General features: G+C 35.1%; 1 protein-coding gene and 1 pseudogene across 1 annotated transcript in view; both read right to left on the bottom strand.

Moving 5' to 3' along the window:
• Positions 1–3536: 3536 nt before the first annotated feature.
• On the bottom strand, positions 3537–4785 carry LOC123594758 (annotated as a pseudogene).
• An 8702-nt stretch (positions 4786–13487) lies between these two features.
• GPR174 (G protein-coupled receptor 174) overlaps positions 13488–18537 on the bottom strand; it is a 29082-nt gene continuing 24032 nt past the window's right edge. The window contains exon 3 of the mRNA XM_045471634.1: positions 13488–16100. Coding sequence (XP_045327590.1) covers positions 14586–15545 — 960 coding nt within the window. The 5' untranslated portion in view covers positions 15546–16100 and the 3' untranslated portion in view covers positions 13488–14585. The remainder of the gene's footprint in view (positions 16101–18537) is intronic.

The raw sequence follows: 18537 nt of genomic DNA, 5'->3' as shown, positions 1-18537 counted from the left end.
ACCCTTAACCGACTGAGCCACCCAGGCACCCTGATTTGGTACTTTTATATTGCAATATAATCACCATTATAGCATTAGGTAATACTTTTAGTGCATCACACAATTATCATTTCCTCTTGTGGTTAAGAGCAATTAAGATTTGGTCTCTTAGCAAGTTTAATGTTTGTAAGTACATTTTTTGTTGTCTACAAGCCCTATACTGTGTATTAGGTCTCCAGGACTAATTTATCAACTAGGTGCAAGTACGTACCCTTAAACATCATCTCTTCCATTCCCCCAACCACCGGTCTCTGGTTCCACCATTTTACTCTTTGACTTTGTGATTTCAGGTTTTTTTAATCTATGTATAAAAGACACAATACAGTATTTGTATTTCTCTGCCTGACTTATGTCACTTACTATCATGTTCTCAAGGTCCATACTTGTTGCAAATGGCAGAATTTCCATTTCTTCATGGCTGAATAGTATTACATTGGATATATATACTGCCTCTTCTTTGTATGTTCAACAATTGATAGACACATGTTGTTTCCATATCTCAGCTACTGGTGCAATAAACATAGGAGTGCATATAACTCCTCAATAACCTCTTTTCATTTTCTTTGGGTATAAATTCAGCAGTGGAATTACAATATCATATGATAGTTTTGTATTTAATTTTTTTGATGAAGCTCCATACTGTTCTCCACAGTGGCTGAACCAGTTTACAACCAGTGCACAAATGTTCCTTTTTCATTACTTCCTCACCAACATCGTTTTCATTTCTTGTCTTCCTGATGATTTCCATTTACAGGTGTGAGGTGATATCTCATCCTATTTATAATTTGCATTTCCTTGATGGTTAGCAGTGTTGAGCACCTTTTCATGTACCTGTTAGAAATTTGGATATCTTCCTTTGAAAAATGTCTATTTAGGTCCTCTGCCCAGTTTTAAAAATCAGATTGTTTGGTTTTGTTGTTGTTGTTGTTGTTGTTCAGTTGTATGTTTTTTTTTTAATTTTTAATATGAAATTTATTGTCAAATTAGTTTCCGTACAACACCCAGTGCTCATCCCAACAGGTGGCCTCCTCAATACCCATCAGCCACCCTCCCCTACCTCCCACCCCCCATCAACCCTCATATTGTTCTCAGTTTTTAAGAGTCTTTTATGGTTTGACTTTGAATATTAGCCCATTATCTGATATATGACATGGTTTGCCAAAAGTTTGACCTATTCTATAGGTAGTCTTTTTATTTTGTTTATTTTTTCTTTTGCTTTGCAGGAGTTTTGTGTTTAATTTAGTCCCACTTGTTGATATTTTCTTTTTTTGTTTGTGATTTTGGTGTCATATCCAAAAAAAGCACTGTTAAGACCAATGTCAAGGAGTATTTTTCACTATGCTTTCTTTCAGGAGTTTTATAGTTTAAGGCCTTTATGTGTAGACTTTGATCCTTTTAGAATTAATTTTTGTGAATGGTATGAGATATGTGACCAATTTCATTTTTCTGCAGGTTATACAGTTTTTCCAATACCATTTTTGGAAGACTATTCTTTCCCCACTGGAGGTTCCTGACCCCCTTATCAAATATTATTTGACCGTATATGCAGAGGTTTAATTCTGGGCTCTCCTGTTCCATTGGTCTATGTGCCTATTTATTATTATTATTATTATTAATTATTATTATTATTATTTGCAGTACTGCATGATTATAATTCTTATAGTTTTTAAATATAGTTTGAAATCAGGAAATGTGATGCCTCCAGTTTTTTTCATTCTTTCTCATGATTGCTTTATCTATTCAAGATCTTTTATGATTCCATACACATTTTAGGATTGCTTTTTCTAGTTCCAAAAAAAATGCTATTGGTATTTTGATAGGGATTGCATTTAATCTACAGGTGGCTTTGGGTAGTATGAACATTTTGACAATATTAAGTCTTCCAATCCATGAAAACAGGATGTCCTTCCATTTGTGTCTTAGATTTCTTTCAGTGAAGTCTTATTCTTTTCATTATAACAAATCCATTACTTCTTTGGATAAATTTATTCCTAGGTATTTTATTGTTTTGGATACTATTGTGAATGGGATATTTTCTTTATTTCTTTTTTCAGATGCCTCATTATTAGTATATAGAAAAACACCTGATTTCTGTGTATTGATTTTATATCCTACAACTTTATGGAATCCATTATTTAAATCCGATAGTTTTTTAGTTTGGTATATGGGATTTTTATTACATAAAATCGTATCATCAACAAATAGTGATAATTGTACTTCTTCATTTCAGATATGAATGCCTTTTATTTCTTTGCCTTGCTGATTTCTCTAGTTAGTACTTCCAATACTATGTTGAGTAAGAATGGAGTAGGCACCTTTGTCATGTTCTTAATCCTCAAAGAAAAGATTAGTATTTTCCATTAATAGAATGTTAGCTATGGGTTTGTCACGTATGGCCTTTATTATACTGACGTATGTTCTTTCTCTACCTATCTGTTGACAGATTTTACCATTAGAAATGTATTTTGTCAAATGCTTTTTCTGCATTTTTTGAGATGATCGTACAAATTTTATCTTTCATCCTATGAAGTGTATCACATTTATTTATTTGAGTATTTTATTTTTTGGGGTAAACTATTTTTTATTGGAAAACAAATACAAAACTTGGAATGGATTTGTGGCAAATCATGCCATAAGCAGATTTTCTTTAAGTGGCTAAGCAAAGTTTAAAAAGCAAGTAATAGGGGTGCCTGAGTGGCTCGGTTGGTTAAGCATCAACTCTTGATTTTGGCTCAGGTCATAATCTTATGGTTCATGGGATCAAACTCCGTATCAGGCTCTGCACTGACAGAGTAGAGCCTGCTTGGCATTCTCTTTCTCTCTGCATCTCCCCTGCTCTCTCTCTCTCTCTCTCTCTCTCAATATAAATAAATAAACTTTTTTTTAAAATCAAGTAGTAATAAAAAAATGTTTCAGGTGCAGGACCATCAGTACCAAAAAATAGTGTACAAGCACCTGGATAATACACCTGTTTTGTGATAGTGTAGCTTTTAAGTACATATTGTCCACACAGAGTCCAGAGTCCACAGAGTTACATCTCCACATTTCAACAACATGCTGACAGTTCCTAAAGAAAACTATTTTTTTAAAAAGGCAAAACACAGATGTTCCCTCATTTGACCAATTACATCTGTTTAGATGTGCAGAAGATCTTAGATATATCCAGAGTAAGCCACATGTAACATGTTACTTGATCAATTTTCTAAAATAAGGTTTCAGGACAATGACAGAAAGCTGAGAAAAGAAAAAAAATGGAGGAATGGAATCCTAATTACTATACAGGCATCTTTTTAAATGTTTGTATATTTATTTTGAGAGAGAGTGTGTGAATGGTGGAGGTACAGAGAGAAGAGAAAAGAGAGAATCCCAAGCAGGCTCCATGCACAGCATGGAGCCCAACACTGGACTCCACATGGGGCTCGATCTCATGACCTTAATATCATGACCTGAGCCAATATCAAGAGTCTTATGCTTAACCAACTGAGCCACCAGGCGCTCCTGTACGTGCATATATATATTTTTTTACATCAGGGGGAAACCTTTTACAGATAAGTTAAAAAGAAAAGGCACATAAACAATTTTGTACAAGAAATTTAATACATTCTGTACAATGTCTTCACTTTGATGTCATCATTTGTACAAACTCTTCATAGTTTACCCTACCAGCTCCATCAATATCTGCTTCCCTGAGAATTCATCAACCTCATCATGTGTTAACTTCTCTCCCAGGTTTATCATCACATGGCTAAGCTCTGCTACACTAATATAGCCTTTGCCATCCTTATCAAACACGTGGTATGCTTCTCTAATTTCTTTTTCATTGTCTGTGTCTATAATTTTTATTGCCATCATTACGAGAAGTTCTGGGAAGTTAATTGTGCCATTACCATTAGCATCTACTTCATTAGTCATGTCCTGTAACTCTGTTTCTGTGGGATTCTGCCCAAGAGACCTCATTAGAGTTCCCAATTCTTTTTGTTGTTATAGTTCCATCACCATCCTTGTCAAATAGTGAAACAGCTTCTTTGAATTCTGAAATCTGATGTTCAGTTAGTTGATCAGTTATGCTGTAAGTAGCACTGGTCTCTGAGAAGTGACAGCAAAACCACTCAGCTCACTGGCCCCACTTCGACTCATATTTCATATTTGAGTATTTTAAAACATCCTTCCCTGGGGTAAATTTCACATAGTCATGGTGTATAATCCTTTTGATTAGTTCTTAAATTAAGTTTGTTAATATTATTTTCAGTATTTTTGCAACTTGGTTTATCATGGATATTGGTCTCTAGATTTTTTTTTCTCGTAGTGTCTTCATCTGGCTTTCATATCAGGGTAATTCTGCCTCTATAGAATGAGTTTGGCATCCTGCTCTTAAATTTTTCTCCTCCTCTTAAATTTTTGGGAGAGTTTCAGAAGGATTAGTATTAATTCTTCCCTAAGTGATTGGTAAAATTCATCTGTAAGCCATCTTGTCCTGGGGCTGTCTATGTTTGGGATTTTATTATTATTATTATTATTAATTATTATTATTGAAGTATGGTTGACATTCAATTAGTTTTATGTGTATAATAGAGTGATATGACAATTCTATAAATTACACAATTTCACCATGATTAAATGTTGTTACTATCTGCCACCATATAATGTTATTACAATATTACTGGTTATACTCCCTATGCTATCCTTCTCATACCCATGACTTATTTATTTTATAATTGGAAGTTTGTACCTCTTAATCCCCTTTACCTATTTCACCCATCCTCCACCTCCCTCCCTTCTGGCAACCACCAGTTTGTTTTTTGTACTTATGGGTCTGTTTCTGTTTTGATGTTTTTGTTTGTTCATTTGATTTGTTTTAATATTCCACATATAAGTGAAATCATATGATATTTTTCTTTCTTTGAATTATTTTTCTCAGCATAATATTCTCTGGGTTAATCCATGTTGTCACAAAAGGCAATATCTCATTATTTTATGTCTGAGTAATGTTCGACTCTTTATCTACGTATCTATCATCTATCTATCTATCTATCTATCATCTATCTATCCCACATCTGTGTGTATGTGTGTATATATCTTTTTCAAGATTGCTGAAAACACTGACTTCATCATCTTTGGACCTTCATTTTGTTTATGCCCATGCAATGACCTCCTTCAAGGTTGTGTGTTTAGGGCCCTTGGAGGTTAATGTACATTCCAAATGCAATGTGAGAAGGCTTGTTCTGATATTCTCTAAAGTGACACACAGAAGGCATCACTTTAGATAACTAGTAGAAATGACTGGTGCATAGAAGGTACCACTTCAGGGGTGCCTGGGTGGCTAAGTCAGTTAAGCATCTGACTCTTGGTTTCAGCTCAGGTCATGATCTCACAGCTTTGTGGATTCAAGCCCCACATCAGGCCCTGCACTGGCAGTGTGGAGCCTTCATGGGACTCTCTCTCTCTCTCTGCCTCTCCTCCATTGCGTTGTCTCAGTCTCTCAAAAAAAATAAACTTAAAAAAATAAAACCCATTTTAAAAAAGAAGGTGCTATTTTAGATTACCCTTTGACCTTACCACAATGCCCCTTGCCCTATGAAAGCTGTGGATTAAGGTCCAGACTCTGGCAGAGAGTAGCTGTGTAGTGTGGCTGGATCATCTGTCTGCCCCATCTACCCTTTAGTAAGTCACCTTGAATAAAATTCTGTAAACAGTATGGACTGACTTGTATTGTTTTTTGTTTGTTTGTTTTGTTTGCTTTTTGGGTTTTCTTTTGGTCTCAAAATGACTTCTCAGTCTAGAGGTTATTTTACTGTCTCTACTCCACCTTCTAACATCCATTCCGCTATTAGTAGACACTTAGGTTGCTCCCAGATTTTGTTTATTGTAAGTAATATTGCCATAAACACTAAAGTTCAAATTAGCCTTTTTGTTATCTTTGCATAACTTTACTGCGTAAATAGCCAGTAGTGTAATTACTGGGTCATTTGGTATTTCTCTTCTTAATTTTTTGAGGAATGTCTACCATTTTCCACAGTGTTTGCACCAATTTCCATTCCCACTAACAGTGCACAGAATACTGATTCAACTCCTGGGGCGCCTGGGTGGCGCAGTCGGTTAAGCGTCCGACTTCAGCCAGGTCACGATCTCGCGGCCCGTGAGTTCGAGCCCCGCGTCGGGCTCTGGGCTGATGGCTCAGAGCCTGGGGCCTGTTTCCGATTCTGTGTCTCCCTCTCTCTCTGCCCCTCCCCCGTTCATGCTCTGTCTCTCTCTGTCCCAAAAATAAATAAACGTTGAAAAAAAAAATTAAAAAAAAAAAAAGAATAAGAATACTGATTCAACTCCTTACTCATTGTTGGTCTGTTTATACTTGCTATTTTTTTTCCTGGTTGAATGATTCTAGGAAATTATCCATTTCATCTAGGTTATCTAATGTGTTAGCTATAGTCATTCATAGTAGTCTCTTATAATATGTATTTCTGTAGTGTCACTTATGATTACTCCTCTCATCTCTAATTTTATTTATTTGAGTCATCTTTTTTCTTAGCATTGTAAAGTTCTCTCAATTTTGTTTATCCTTTTAAAAAATTGCTCTTATTTTAATTGATCTTTTTTTTCTACTCTCTATTTCATTTACTTCCATTCTGATCTTTATTTTTTCTTTCCCTTAACTTTGGGCTTAATTTGATTTTGTTTCCTAATTCCTCTAGATGTAAAGTCAGGTTGTTTATTTTTAATCTTTCTAATTTCCTAATATATACATTTTACCACTATTAACTTCCCTTTTGGAACCACTTTTATGCCATCCCATCGGTTTTGGTAAGTTGTGTTTTTCTTTTCATTTGTTTCTAAATATATTTGATTTCCATTTTGATTTCTTTTTTGATCTGCTGGTTGTTCAGGAGGGTGCTGATTAGTGTTCACATATTTGTAGATTTTCCAGCTTTCCTCATGTTGATTTCTAGTTTTGAATCATTGTGGTCAAAAAAGATAGTTGGTATGATTTCAGTCTTTTATATATTTGCTAAGACTTATTATATGATCTATCCTTGACAGTGTTCTGTGTGCCCTTGAGAATGTGTATTCTGCTTTGTTTAGGTGTAATGTTCTATACATGTCTGTTAGGTCCATTTGATGCAATGTATGATTCAAGTCCATTATTTCCTTGTTGATTTCCTCTCTGTATTATTTTATCCATTTTTGAAAGCGAAGTATTGAAGTTCTCTACTGTTATTGTTTTGTCTATTTCTTCTTTTGGATCTGTTATTATTTGTTTAATATTTTTAGGTACTCCAATGTTGGGTATATATATATATATATATATATATATATATATATACATATAATGGCTGTATCTTATTCATGCATTGATCTTTCTATTATTATATAATGACCTTCTTTGTTTTTTGTAACTGTTTTTGGCTTAAAGTCTGTTTTGTCTGATATAGCTACCCCTACTTTCTTTGGTTTAAACTTTTATGGCATATCTATTTCCATACATTCACTTTGAGTTTATATGTACTCTTAAATCTGAAATTGGCCTATTTTAGGCAGCATATACTTGGATTTCTAAAAATTCTATCCAGCAATTTTGTTCCTTTTGATTGGTAAGTTCAATCCCTTTATATTTAGAATAATTATTGATATATAAGGACTTATTAATACCATCTTACTAATTTTTCATTGTTTTGTATTTTTATTGTTTCTTTTTCCTATTGTCTTTGCATATTTTTGTAATTTCCTTAAGTTCCATAGCGATATCCTCTGTTTCCCCTTTCTTTGTCTTTGTGGATCTACTCTAGGTTTCTACTTTGTGGTTACTTTTTACATTATTTAAAATGTCTAATAGATAAAACAGTCCACTTTAGTCTGACATGAACTTATCTTTGAGTGGCTATAAAGTCTCAGTTTTATTATATTATTGATTTTATAATTTACTTCTTTGATTCCATGTATTTGTAAATATATTGTGGCTATAGGTATTTTTATTACTTTATTTCCCCTCAACTTCATTACTATAGTTGAGGGGTTAACACCTCATCCTAATAGAGAATTGCAGTTTTCTAAGTCTGACTGTCTATTTTTCACCTTTACCAGTGTCTCATGTACTTTCACATGTTTTCCTGTCACTGATTAACGTCTTCATTACAGCGTGAAGAACTTTTAACATTTCTGTCAAGGCAGTTCTAGTGGTGGTGATCTCCCTCAGCATTTGTCTGGGGAAACTTTTATTTCTCCTTCATATAAGAAGGATACCATTGCAAGATAAAGTCTCCATAACACTTCTGCAGTAGAAGGCTCATCTAAGGAAAAGAGAGCCAGGTTAATAAACATTTTTATTTTAGTTGGCAACTGCTCATATTGATCAAAAGGAAATTCTTATATTTGTTTGAATTTAGTGTTTGATGTCATTACTGAAAACATCTTAAATCAGTCTTATTATTTAACCTTTTTTGATCATATATTGAATAGTTCAGTACTATAACTTATTGGGGGCACCTAGGTGGCTTAGTTGGTTAAGCAGTTGACTTTGGCTCAGGTCATGATCTCATGGTTTGTGGGTTCAAGCCCCACATCAGTCTCCACACTGATAGTATAGAGGCTGCATGGGATTCTCTTTCTCCTCCTCTTTCTATGCCCATCCTCAACTCAAACTGTCTCTCTCTCAAAAGTAAATAAATAAATCCTTTAAAAAATAAATAGTACTGTAACTTATTAAAATATTTAACGATGGAATTACATAATGTGTGAAGTGTACTTTAATGTAATATGGGGTAGGGAAAATAGGTATAGTCAGAAAAAAAGAAGATTGGCCATGTGTTGATGTTGTTAGAAACTGAATAACAGGTACATGGGGGATCATTATACTAATTGCTCTTCTTTTGAAAATACTTGAACTTTTCCATAGTTAAACAGACATATGCGCACACACATGCACACACACACACACATGCATCTAAGTGAAAAGGTTAAACTTAGTGACATAAGACACCACTGTGATTTCACACCATTTTTAACCTAGTATTACATATTTGAATTTATGCAAGCATGGTGAGGAGGTTATAAGGCTACTTCTTTCATGTGTTCCTTCAATGAAATACTTGAATGAGCCCAATACTTGGACCATTAGTGTTTCAAGCTGCTTTTATAAAATTTATTTTTTCTTATTATTAGATTAGCATTTTAAAAAGTATGAATGATACTTGTCAGTGAATAGGTTGTGAATATTCAATATTGCTTGGAAAGGGCTGAAAAAATTCTTCCCATTATGCCCAAAATCTAACCTTGAAGAGCAAAAATCCTGTCTGTCTCTCGACTCTGCTTATGAAGCTCTTGCAAAAAGAAGACAATTGGGTCAGGGTGAGAGGCTTAATAACAGCCCCCACTGCCAAGGGGAGTTCTATTATTCTTTGAAGAGATCCAAGAAGACAAATGTAAGCCATCAAATAAAAGCTATGTCTATAGATGACATAGCAGATGTGTAGTAAAGAGTTAGGTAAATAAAAGTCAACAAACAATAGAATAAAAATATGGTCTTTGCAAAACCAAATAAGTGTTTAAGTTTCACGAAATGGTTCTGCTGAGAAAATAGTCAATAAAGTTCAAGAAAGTTACAATACATTGCCTTGTTCCCCAAACATATATCACATCTTCTATAATTGAGGAATAAGTTAAAAGAACCACATTTACTTGGGAGTTTTATCTCTCACTCCTTCCCCCCAAAATATGGCAGTGAAGGCAGTGAAGTTACTTCTGGCCTGGCTGTAGGAAGGCACAGAGAAGATGTATATGTGATTTTAGGACATTGGAAGCATGGGCCAGATCTCATATTTTTATCCCATTATTTTCTTCATGTCTACCAAAACATCAGAAATTTCTCCTTAGAAAAGCCTTTAACACTTCTTAGGAAATTATTTCTTATCAACAGCCAAAATGTAATTCTTAACAACTTGGTTATTACAGAAGATACCTGGGTCTCCCCAAAGCACTAGGGATATAGGTAAAATAAAAAGGGAGTTGCTAAAGAGGAAGAAAAAGAACTAAGATGAGACGAGGGCCAACAGCAACTATACTGTCATCACTGTTTGTTTTCATATCTGTTTTTGGAAAAGTAAACGAAGACAGTGGAATATGGTTTTTTTTCCTCCTGCCAATCCACAAAAAATCAGACTGTCATTTTAACAACACATAAGACTTAAGGCAAAAAACACTTCCTCTGTCACCTCATCTCACCTTATGCCCATAAACTGCATTCTAGAAAATATAGGGTAAGTTATTCAAATAGACTTGGTCAACAAGTGAGGGATAGGAATAATCTCAATAAGGTGTGGATAAAGAATCAATCTATGGGAGAAGTGGAAAATAGGGGTAGAATAAGATGGGGGAAGTTCCTCATCTTTCTGAGAATATAATGCACCTCTCCAGTGAGAGAAAGGAAGAGTGAAGTCTCATGGGACTTATCTGTGTGTATGAGAATACAGAAAAATATCCTTAAGTTTCACATTTTCTGAAAAAGTCACTAAATATACATTGACCTCCGGAGGCATAAAATTTCTATGTAACTACAGAGACTATCTTTATTATTAAAATTCAACTTATAACTTACAAATGTAAATAAATTATAAGTGCAAGAATTTCACAGTGTCTTCAGAGTAAAAACAAAAAATGATATAATAATGAAGTTGCACAAAGTTCCACTTATGTACTTTTTCAGATCAAGGTAGCTCGATCTGTTGTTCCTAGGGTAGGAGCTCTTTTTGTATGGAATTACAGGTTAATAGAATTAGCTGAGTAATTAACTGATAATGAAAACACATAAACCATTTGAATATAATAAAAAAAACAATAATGACAGCAATAATAATACGGAAGTCACTCCATATTTAAAATATCTGTTTTTGGAATAATTCTGTGTATATTTTGGAATCAGAACTCAAAACATTTATATGGGAAATGTGAGCTTATTTATCTTGAATTGTATATTACTGAGGTTGAGGGTGCTTACTTTTTGCACCCAGATTTCATTGAACCAAGAAATTAGTAAATAGGAGATTCAAAAAGAGGATTCTTCAAGGAAAAAAAGCACAAAGAAGCTGCCATTTGAATGTCAGGTGCAGTAGCACATCTTTCCTACTCCTTTTTTTTTTTTTAAACAGAATTTATTGTCAAATTGGTTTCCATACAATACCAAGTGTTCATCCCAACAAGTGCCTTCCCCCATGCCCATAACCCACTTTCCCCTTTACCCCACCACCCATCAATCCCTGGGTTTGTTTTCAGTCCTTAAGAGTCTCTTATGGTTTGCCTCCCTCCCTCTCTGTAACTTTTTTCCCCTTCCCCTCCCCCATGGTCTTCTGTTAAGTTTCTCAAGATCCATATTTGAGTGAAAACATATGGTATCTGTCTTTCTTTGTCTGGATTATTTCACTTAGCATAATACCCTCCAGTTCCATCCACATTGCTGCAAATGGCCAGATTGCATTCTTTCTCATTGCCAAGCAGTATTCCATTGTGTATATAAACCACAATTTCTCTTTCCATTCATCAGTTGATGGACATTTATGCTCTTTCCATAGTTTAGCTATTGTTGAAAGTGCTGCTATAAACATTGGGGGAACAAGTGCCCCTATGCATCAGCACTCCTGTAACCCTTGGGTAAATTCCTAGCAGTGCTACTGCTGGGTCATAGGGCAGATCTATTTTTAATTTTTTGAGGAACCTCCACACTGTTTTCCAGAGTGACTGCACCAGTTTGCATTCCCACCAACAGTGCAAGAGGGTTCCCGTTTCTCCACATCCTCGCCAGTATCTATAGTCTCCTGATGTGTTCATTTTAGCCACTCTGACCAGGGTGAGGTGGTGTCTCAGTGTGGTTTTGACTTGTATTTCCCTGATGAGTAGTGACATTGAGCATCGCTTCATGTGCCTGTTGGACATCTGGATGTCTTCTTTAGAGGAGTGTCTATTCATGTCTTCTGCCCATTTCTTCATTGGATTATTTGTTTTGGGGGTGTGGAGTTTGGTGAGTTCTTTATAGATTTTGGATACTAGCCCTTTGTTTGATGTGTCATTTGCAAACATCTTTTCCCATTCCATTGGTTGCCTTTTAATTTTGTTGATTGTTTCCTTTGTAGTGCAGAAGTTTTTATCTTCATGAGGTCCCAATAGTTCATCTTTGCTTTTAATTCCCTTGCCTTTGGAGATGTGTCAAGCAAGAAATTGCTGTGACTGAGGTCAGAGAGGTTTTTTTTCCTGCTTTCTCCTCTAGGGTTTTCATGGTTTCCTCACATTCAGGTCCTTTATCCATTTTGGGTTTATTTTTTTGTACAGTGTAAGCAAGTGATCTAGTTTTATTCTTCTGCATGTTGCTGTCCAGTTCTCCCAGCACCATTTGTTAAAGAGACTATACTTTTTTCCTTTGGACACTCTTTCCTGCTTTGTCAAAGTTTAGTTGGCCATACATTTGTGGGTCCAATTCTAGGGTCTCTATTTTATTCCATTTCTCCTACTCCTAAAAGCAATGTTTTTCTCCTGGAAATCAGGTACTGAGTTGGAAAGCATAAATTCCAAAGGAAAAGGAAATAAGCAGAGATCTGAAACTGATAACCATTCTTGTTGATATATTTCTTAGAATTTAGCATCCCCATTATGGTAAGCAAAGTAGGTGATCATTTACTGTGTATAATTTGAAAGACACTGATGTAAAATCCATTTTCTTAAAAATATCTTCCCCTCCAGTTTTCTTCAGTGTCTTTCATCCTTCCATTAAAAATAAATGATTAACACTTTGAATTAAAGTTTATCCCTAAACCTTGGATTCAGATATCCCTGGGCAAGTTCATACTATGCCAACATTATTCACTAGCATCTCAGTATGAATAAATTGATCAGATTTATTGGGTGGTCCTAGCTAAGCAGCAAAAGAATACAGGACATTTGTCCTCTCTTTGCATGATGTAAATTACCTGCAACGGCTTCTGGACCACTTAATAAATGGGCTCTAACCCCTTCAACCATTCCTCTAAGAAATGTAGTAATGTTCTAGAAAGATTTTCCCTCCCTTTTAGAAAAAAATAAATATGTTTAAAGTGAAATTAATATGTTGAGATGAGCACCGGGTATTGTATGCAAGCCAATTTGACAATAAATTATATTAAAAAAAAATGAAGTCTCTGGTATCCCAAAATGACCCTAAGAAGTGTAATCCATTCTAATATAAAAAGTAGTAATGAAATATAGTATAGGTAAGACTCTTCCATTATAAGTACTCATAAAATTATTACTTTTGATAACATTACAACACTAAATTATATTCAAAAATAAATCACTTTAAAGAAAACAGACCAGACAGAGATAGTTACAGTCTCTGAAACACAACTTGACACTCATTCATAACTCATTTAACACATCAAAATATGTACCTTGCAATGAATAATTAGGATATAAATACACTATTTAGCAGCACAAAGTGTGTTTTCTACTAGGTTATTATTTTAATAATAAAGTACATGCAAAATCAATACTTGTCCAGAGAAAACATTAGAAAATCTTCCATTCCTCTCAGATAATAGAAATAATTTTGATTTTACCAGTTTCTCCTCCAGTCATATTAGTATCATAATTATGTGCATAAAACAACTCCTTTTTATAAAAATATGATGGAACCCTTGGTTGATTCCCACATTCCTTCCAGATGAGTAGTAGCATGTGTCTTTATTATATAGTGCACAGATTTTAAGTAAATCACTTTTTAAAGTTAGAGATTTTTGTTAAAACATGTTTCAAAGTACTATAACATTTAAAACCTCAGATTTAATTACTACTCTTAGTCTTCTGCACTTTTTCCCAAAAGATGAATCTCCTTCCCCAGCTGCTGGGAGGTAGGCTGTGCAGGCCTCACAATGGTATGACTGGGGTAAAACTGGACCAGAAAACTGTCAGAGATATTCAATGTTAGTCTAGAAGCATGGTGGAAATTCTCTCTTCTAGGCAGGTCAATACATTTCCATAGGTGTTCTTTAGAAATAGTTTAAGAGAACCAGAACTGTGATTGTCACTTATAGGATCTGTTCTGGCCCTATAGAGGCAATTTGGGTCACATCATATGTATTTTGGCAAGGTATCTGACCTGGTAGATTCAATATGGCATCTTATACAGTCATAGAAATTACTGTATGTGTATTTGTTTCCTGTTCTTACTTTAAACATACCAGAAGCTTGAGTTTGAATATTCATTTTATGAATAGGTGTGTCAGATGATGTTTAATAATGACACTTAAATGTAGGAAGTAGTTATTTAAGTCTTCAAACCTTACTGTATAATCACACATGAGAGATAAAAATGATTCCATGTTTATACCACTTTGTTTTCACAGAATAACATGTTGTTCATCCTACTTAAAATACAATAAAAATATTATATTTGAATATAAATTGTGATTACTATAATAAATAGACAACTACAAGACTCAGTGTCCATTGCAGCAAAACTAAGTGCTTATGATGAGCCCAAGCAAATACTCTCTGTGTCTTAGGTTCACAGATAAAATTGCTGGCGCTAATTCACTTCATATATTCACAAAGGATTTTCCATGGAGTTGGATGCTCTCTTGTCTTGAAAGTCGTCTTCTGAACTCATTAGTGGTGAAGTAGTATATGACTGGGTCAAGACAGGAATTCAGACTAGCAAGACAGAGGGCAGCAGAATGAAATATTAGAATCACCCTTCTGGCTAGGCAGCTTTGAATTTTGTTGGACTTGACCAGAAAATCTAAAGGAAAACTGAAGTGATAAGGTGCAAAGCAAATTAAGAATACTCCTGCACAGGTTAGAATCATCTTCAAGGCTTTCTTTTTCTCCCCAAGGTCTTGGACCACAGGATATTTATCATGCAGTGATAAAACTGTCTTCCAGGTACAGTAAAGGATAATCAGAAGAGGAGTGACAAACCCAATCAGCTCACCAATGGTCATCATGGCAATAGATTGGACCAGATTGACATTCCTGGTAGGAAGACCCACAAAGCATTTGGTTCTGTTGCCTGAAGTGTCATCACTGGTTCTGAAGAGAGGAAAGAGCAGACAGGCAAGGCAGATGATCAACCATCCAGCGATGCTGACGTATAGGTCATATTTCTGTTTGCAGTCATGGAAGCGAAAGGGGTACATGAGAAACCAAAATCGTCGCACACTTATGCAGACCAAGAAGTAGATGCTTGCATACATGTTGACATACTTCAGGTAGAAACAGAACATGCAAAGACCAGTCCCAAATGGCCAGTCATGATTCAAGTAGTAAAAGATCCTCAGTGGCAGGGATAGAACTTGTAGTAAGTCAGCAATGGCTAAGTTTATCATGAATATCACAGCCCTTTTGGTTTCTTTCATATAGCCATAAAATACCCACAAGGCTAATATGTTCCCTATGAGACCTGGCACAAGAATTACAGTGTATGTCACTGCATAGATAAAATATCGAAAATCTCCATTGTCTCCATCTGGCACAGCACAAGTGTCATTTGCAGGCATGTTCCTTTCCAGAGCAACTACCTTTGCCAAATGGTGGTTAAAAACATAAATTCACAATCAACTGCTACTCTTTCTAAAAGACTTATCAATGGGTTGTACAGAGTGAGTGTAAAATAGCTTCCTTTCTCCTGCTTTGGTCTGAGCCCCTGCACATAATTTTGGGGTTTTCAAAGAACTATCTGCATATTTTCCTTGGATTTTCTTTTATAGTAACTACACTGAAGTCTAGTGTGCAAACACAGGTGGTAAGCTGTTATAATTTTCCCTCTTGTTTACTCTGTTATAAGGCCTTCTGGGATATCATGACAGTTGATTCCCATTTGGATCATGAATGTGCCACATAGAAGCTCTTCAAATTTCCATATGGTGATAGCCATCTCTTTACAGGTGTTTGACAGGCTGTTTTTCCTTATTTTTGGCTCACATAGAAGAAAGATTTGCTTTAGTACTGAATGAGTCTGCAATTCTTCAGAGATGATTAGCTTGGATAGATCAGCTTTCTGAGAGTTTTTCAGTTATGTGTTGAAAGCTAAAAATTGGGAAACAAAGGCAGCACTGCAAATGAAAAAAACAAATAAGCCAATTATTGTCTGCATTTTTTTTGCAAAAAAAGAAAAAGGCTATGTATACAAAAATCTATTCATTTGAATGGAAAATTCTGAAGTTAGGGTGATAAGCCAGGTTCTATAAGGTACTTTAGAATCACTGGAAAGCACAGCTAGAAGTAACTTGAGAGGTAATGTAGTCTGTGACTGAACCAACATTATCTGAGAGCTTGTTAGAAATGGGGAAGACTCTCAGACCCCACCTGGGACCTTTGGAATCAGTTTGCAGTTTAATGAGAACCACAGGTGATTATTATGCATATTAAAATTTGAGGGGCTCTGATTTAGACCAGTGAGTCACAAATCACATTGTCAGACTCATCTGATGGTGTTAAAAAAATACAGTTTTCCACAGCTTTCCTGGTGTCTCCTCCAGAGATTCTGATTCATTATAGAAGGCCCCAAATTTGTATTTTTTAAAAGTTTCCCATATGATTAAGATATAGTTGACCGAGCATTTCTCGTTGAACCACCATTTTAGGGGCCACTGATTTGGCAGGAATCCTTCTCATATGTCTGAAAATAAGTGGGAAACCAGCCTCTCTTTATTTTATTTATCTTCAAATTGTAATTTAAATTCTAGTTAACATATAGTGTAATATTAATCTCAGTGATTTAGTGATTCATCACTTACATATAACAACCAGTGCTCAACACAACTGCCCTCAATACCCCATCACTCATTTAGCCCATCCTCCACCCACCTCCCTCCATTATCCCTCTGTTCTCTATCTTTAAGGGTCTTATACAGTTTGTTTCCCTCTCTCTTTTTCCCTCTTCCCATATGTTCATCTGTTTTGTTTCTTAAATTCCTCATATGAGTGGAATCATATGGTATTTGTCCTTCTCTGACTTATTTCGCTTAGCATAAAACACTCTGGCTCCATTCACATCTTTGCAAATCAGCCTCTCTATAAATAGTTCATTGACATGGATCATTTAGTCACCTCTTAACTATCCAAGATAACAAAACATAGCACCAGTAGAGAGAGTCCAAGTTCCAAGGTGGTTGAATTGACTGGACTCATGACCTTTGTCTGAGGTAAATAAATTTTAGCTTAGGAACTTGGATAGTTGCCCCAAGGCTGCTGAAATCCAGGAGGATTTAACTGGCTTAAAGATATGTGGGAAGAACAAAAGTGAAATAAGAATTATGAAACATTCTGCTTTATATTATCAAATCCATGTGGCTTAAAGTGTGCTTTATTCAGCCCCTGAAGGAATTGTTATTGTTCTTATTTTGCCTCAATTGCTTCATAAGAAAAATAGCACATTTTGTTCAAAAACGTAGTGTTCACTTTAACTAAAAGACCTGATGTAAAATATGAACTATGCATCATACTGAAGAGGTTAAATACTTGAGATTTCTCAGTTAAGGGCAAAGTAGAAACATGGTGTTATAAAATACAAGGAAACACAATTGTAAAGCATTATTGTTGAAAAAGTAATTAAAATTAGAGGTTGTTTAGCTCTGAAATTGAAATACGTCTTTGTAATATTTTCACAGGTAGTGATTTTGGATAGGTGACAGGCCAAATCAGGTGGCAGACCGATCAAAAGCCTGGGGTTCCAACCTCCTTTTAACTATATAGAAGTCATTATCTTCTAATGTCACTGAATAAACATTAGAAATCTATACAAATATACATCCAGTGAACCTTTATTGAACATCTGTCTTCCCTATCATGACCAATGACTCTTCTGGATTTCATTTGAGCTGTAGCTCTTTCCAACTATACATAAGAACTCTTCTCTTGAATATTTCATTATCACTTCAAAATTCAACACATGCAAGTGATCTTTACTATTTATTCAGAATATGTCTTTTCAGATTATGTCACCTCTTTGGAAAAAAATCTCCTAATGACATTTTCTCTCAGAGGAAAAAACAAAGTTCTTTTCAATGGCCTACATCTTCTTACATGATCTGGTCCCCGTTACATATCAAGCTCACCTCCTAATATTCTCTTGCCCTCTGCTCCAGCCACTTTGCCATTCTTGCTGTTAGGTGAACAGACCAGTAAACTCCTACTTCAAAGCCTTTGAATTGGCAGTTCCCTGTGCCTGAAATGCTTTAGACCAGTTATTTACTTGTTGCATTCATTTATCTCCTGCAGATATTTACCTAAATGTTACCTTTTGGTGAGGCTTCCCCTGATGTTTCTACTTAAAACAGCAGTTCTCTTCCAACATTCCGCATCTCCTTTCAGTATTTATTTTATTCATTTTCATTCATAATTAACATACTTTATGTTTTTTTTTACTTATTTTGTTTTTATATATTTTCCCTACTAGAATGTAAAGTCCATGAAGACAGGGATTCTTATGTTTTGTCTACTTTGCTGTATGCTAGAACCAAAGACTGTGCAAAACACAAAGTAAGTTCT

This window comes from Leopardus geoffroyi, chromosome X (genome assembly GCF_018350155.1).
Source record: "Leopardus geoffroyi isolate Oge1 chromosome X, O.geoffroyi_Oge1_pat1.0, whole genome shotgun sequence".
NCBI lineage: Eukaryota > Metazoa > Chordata > Mammalia > Carnivora > Felidae > Leopardus > Leopardus geoffroyi.
Note: the sequence above shows the minus strand (reverse complement) of the source record. Positions and strands in the feature narration are given on the sequence as shown.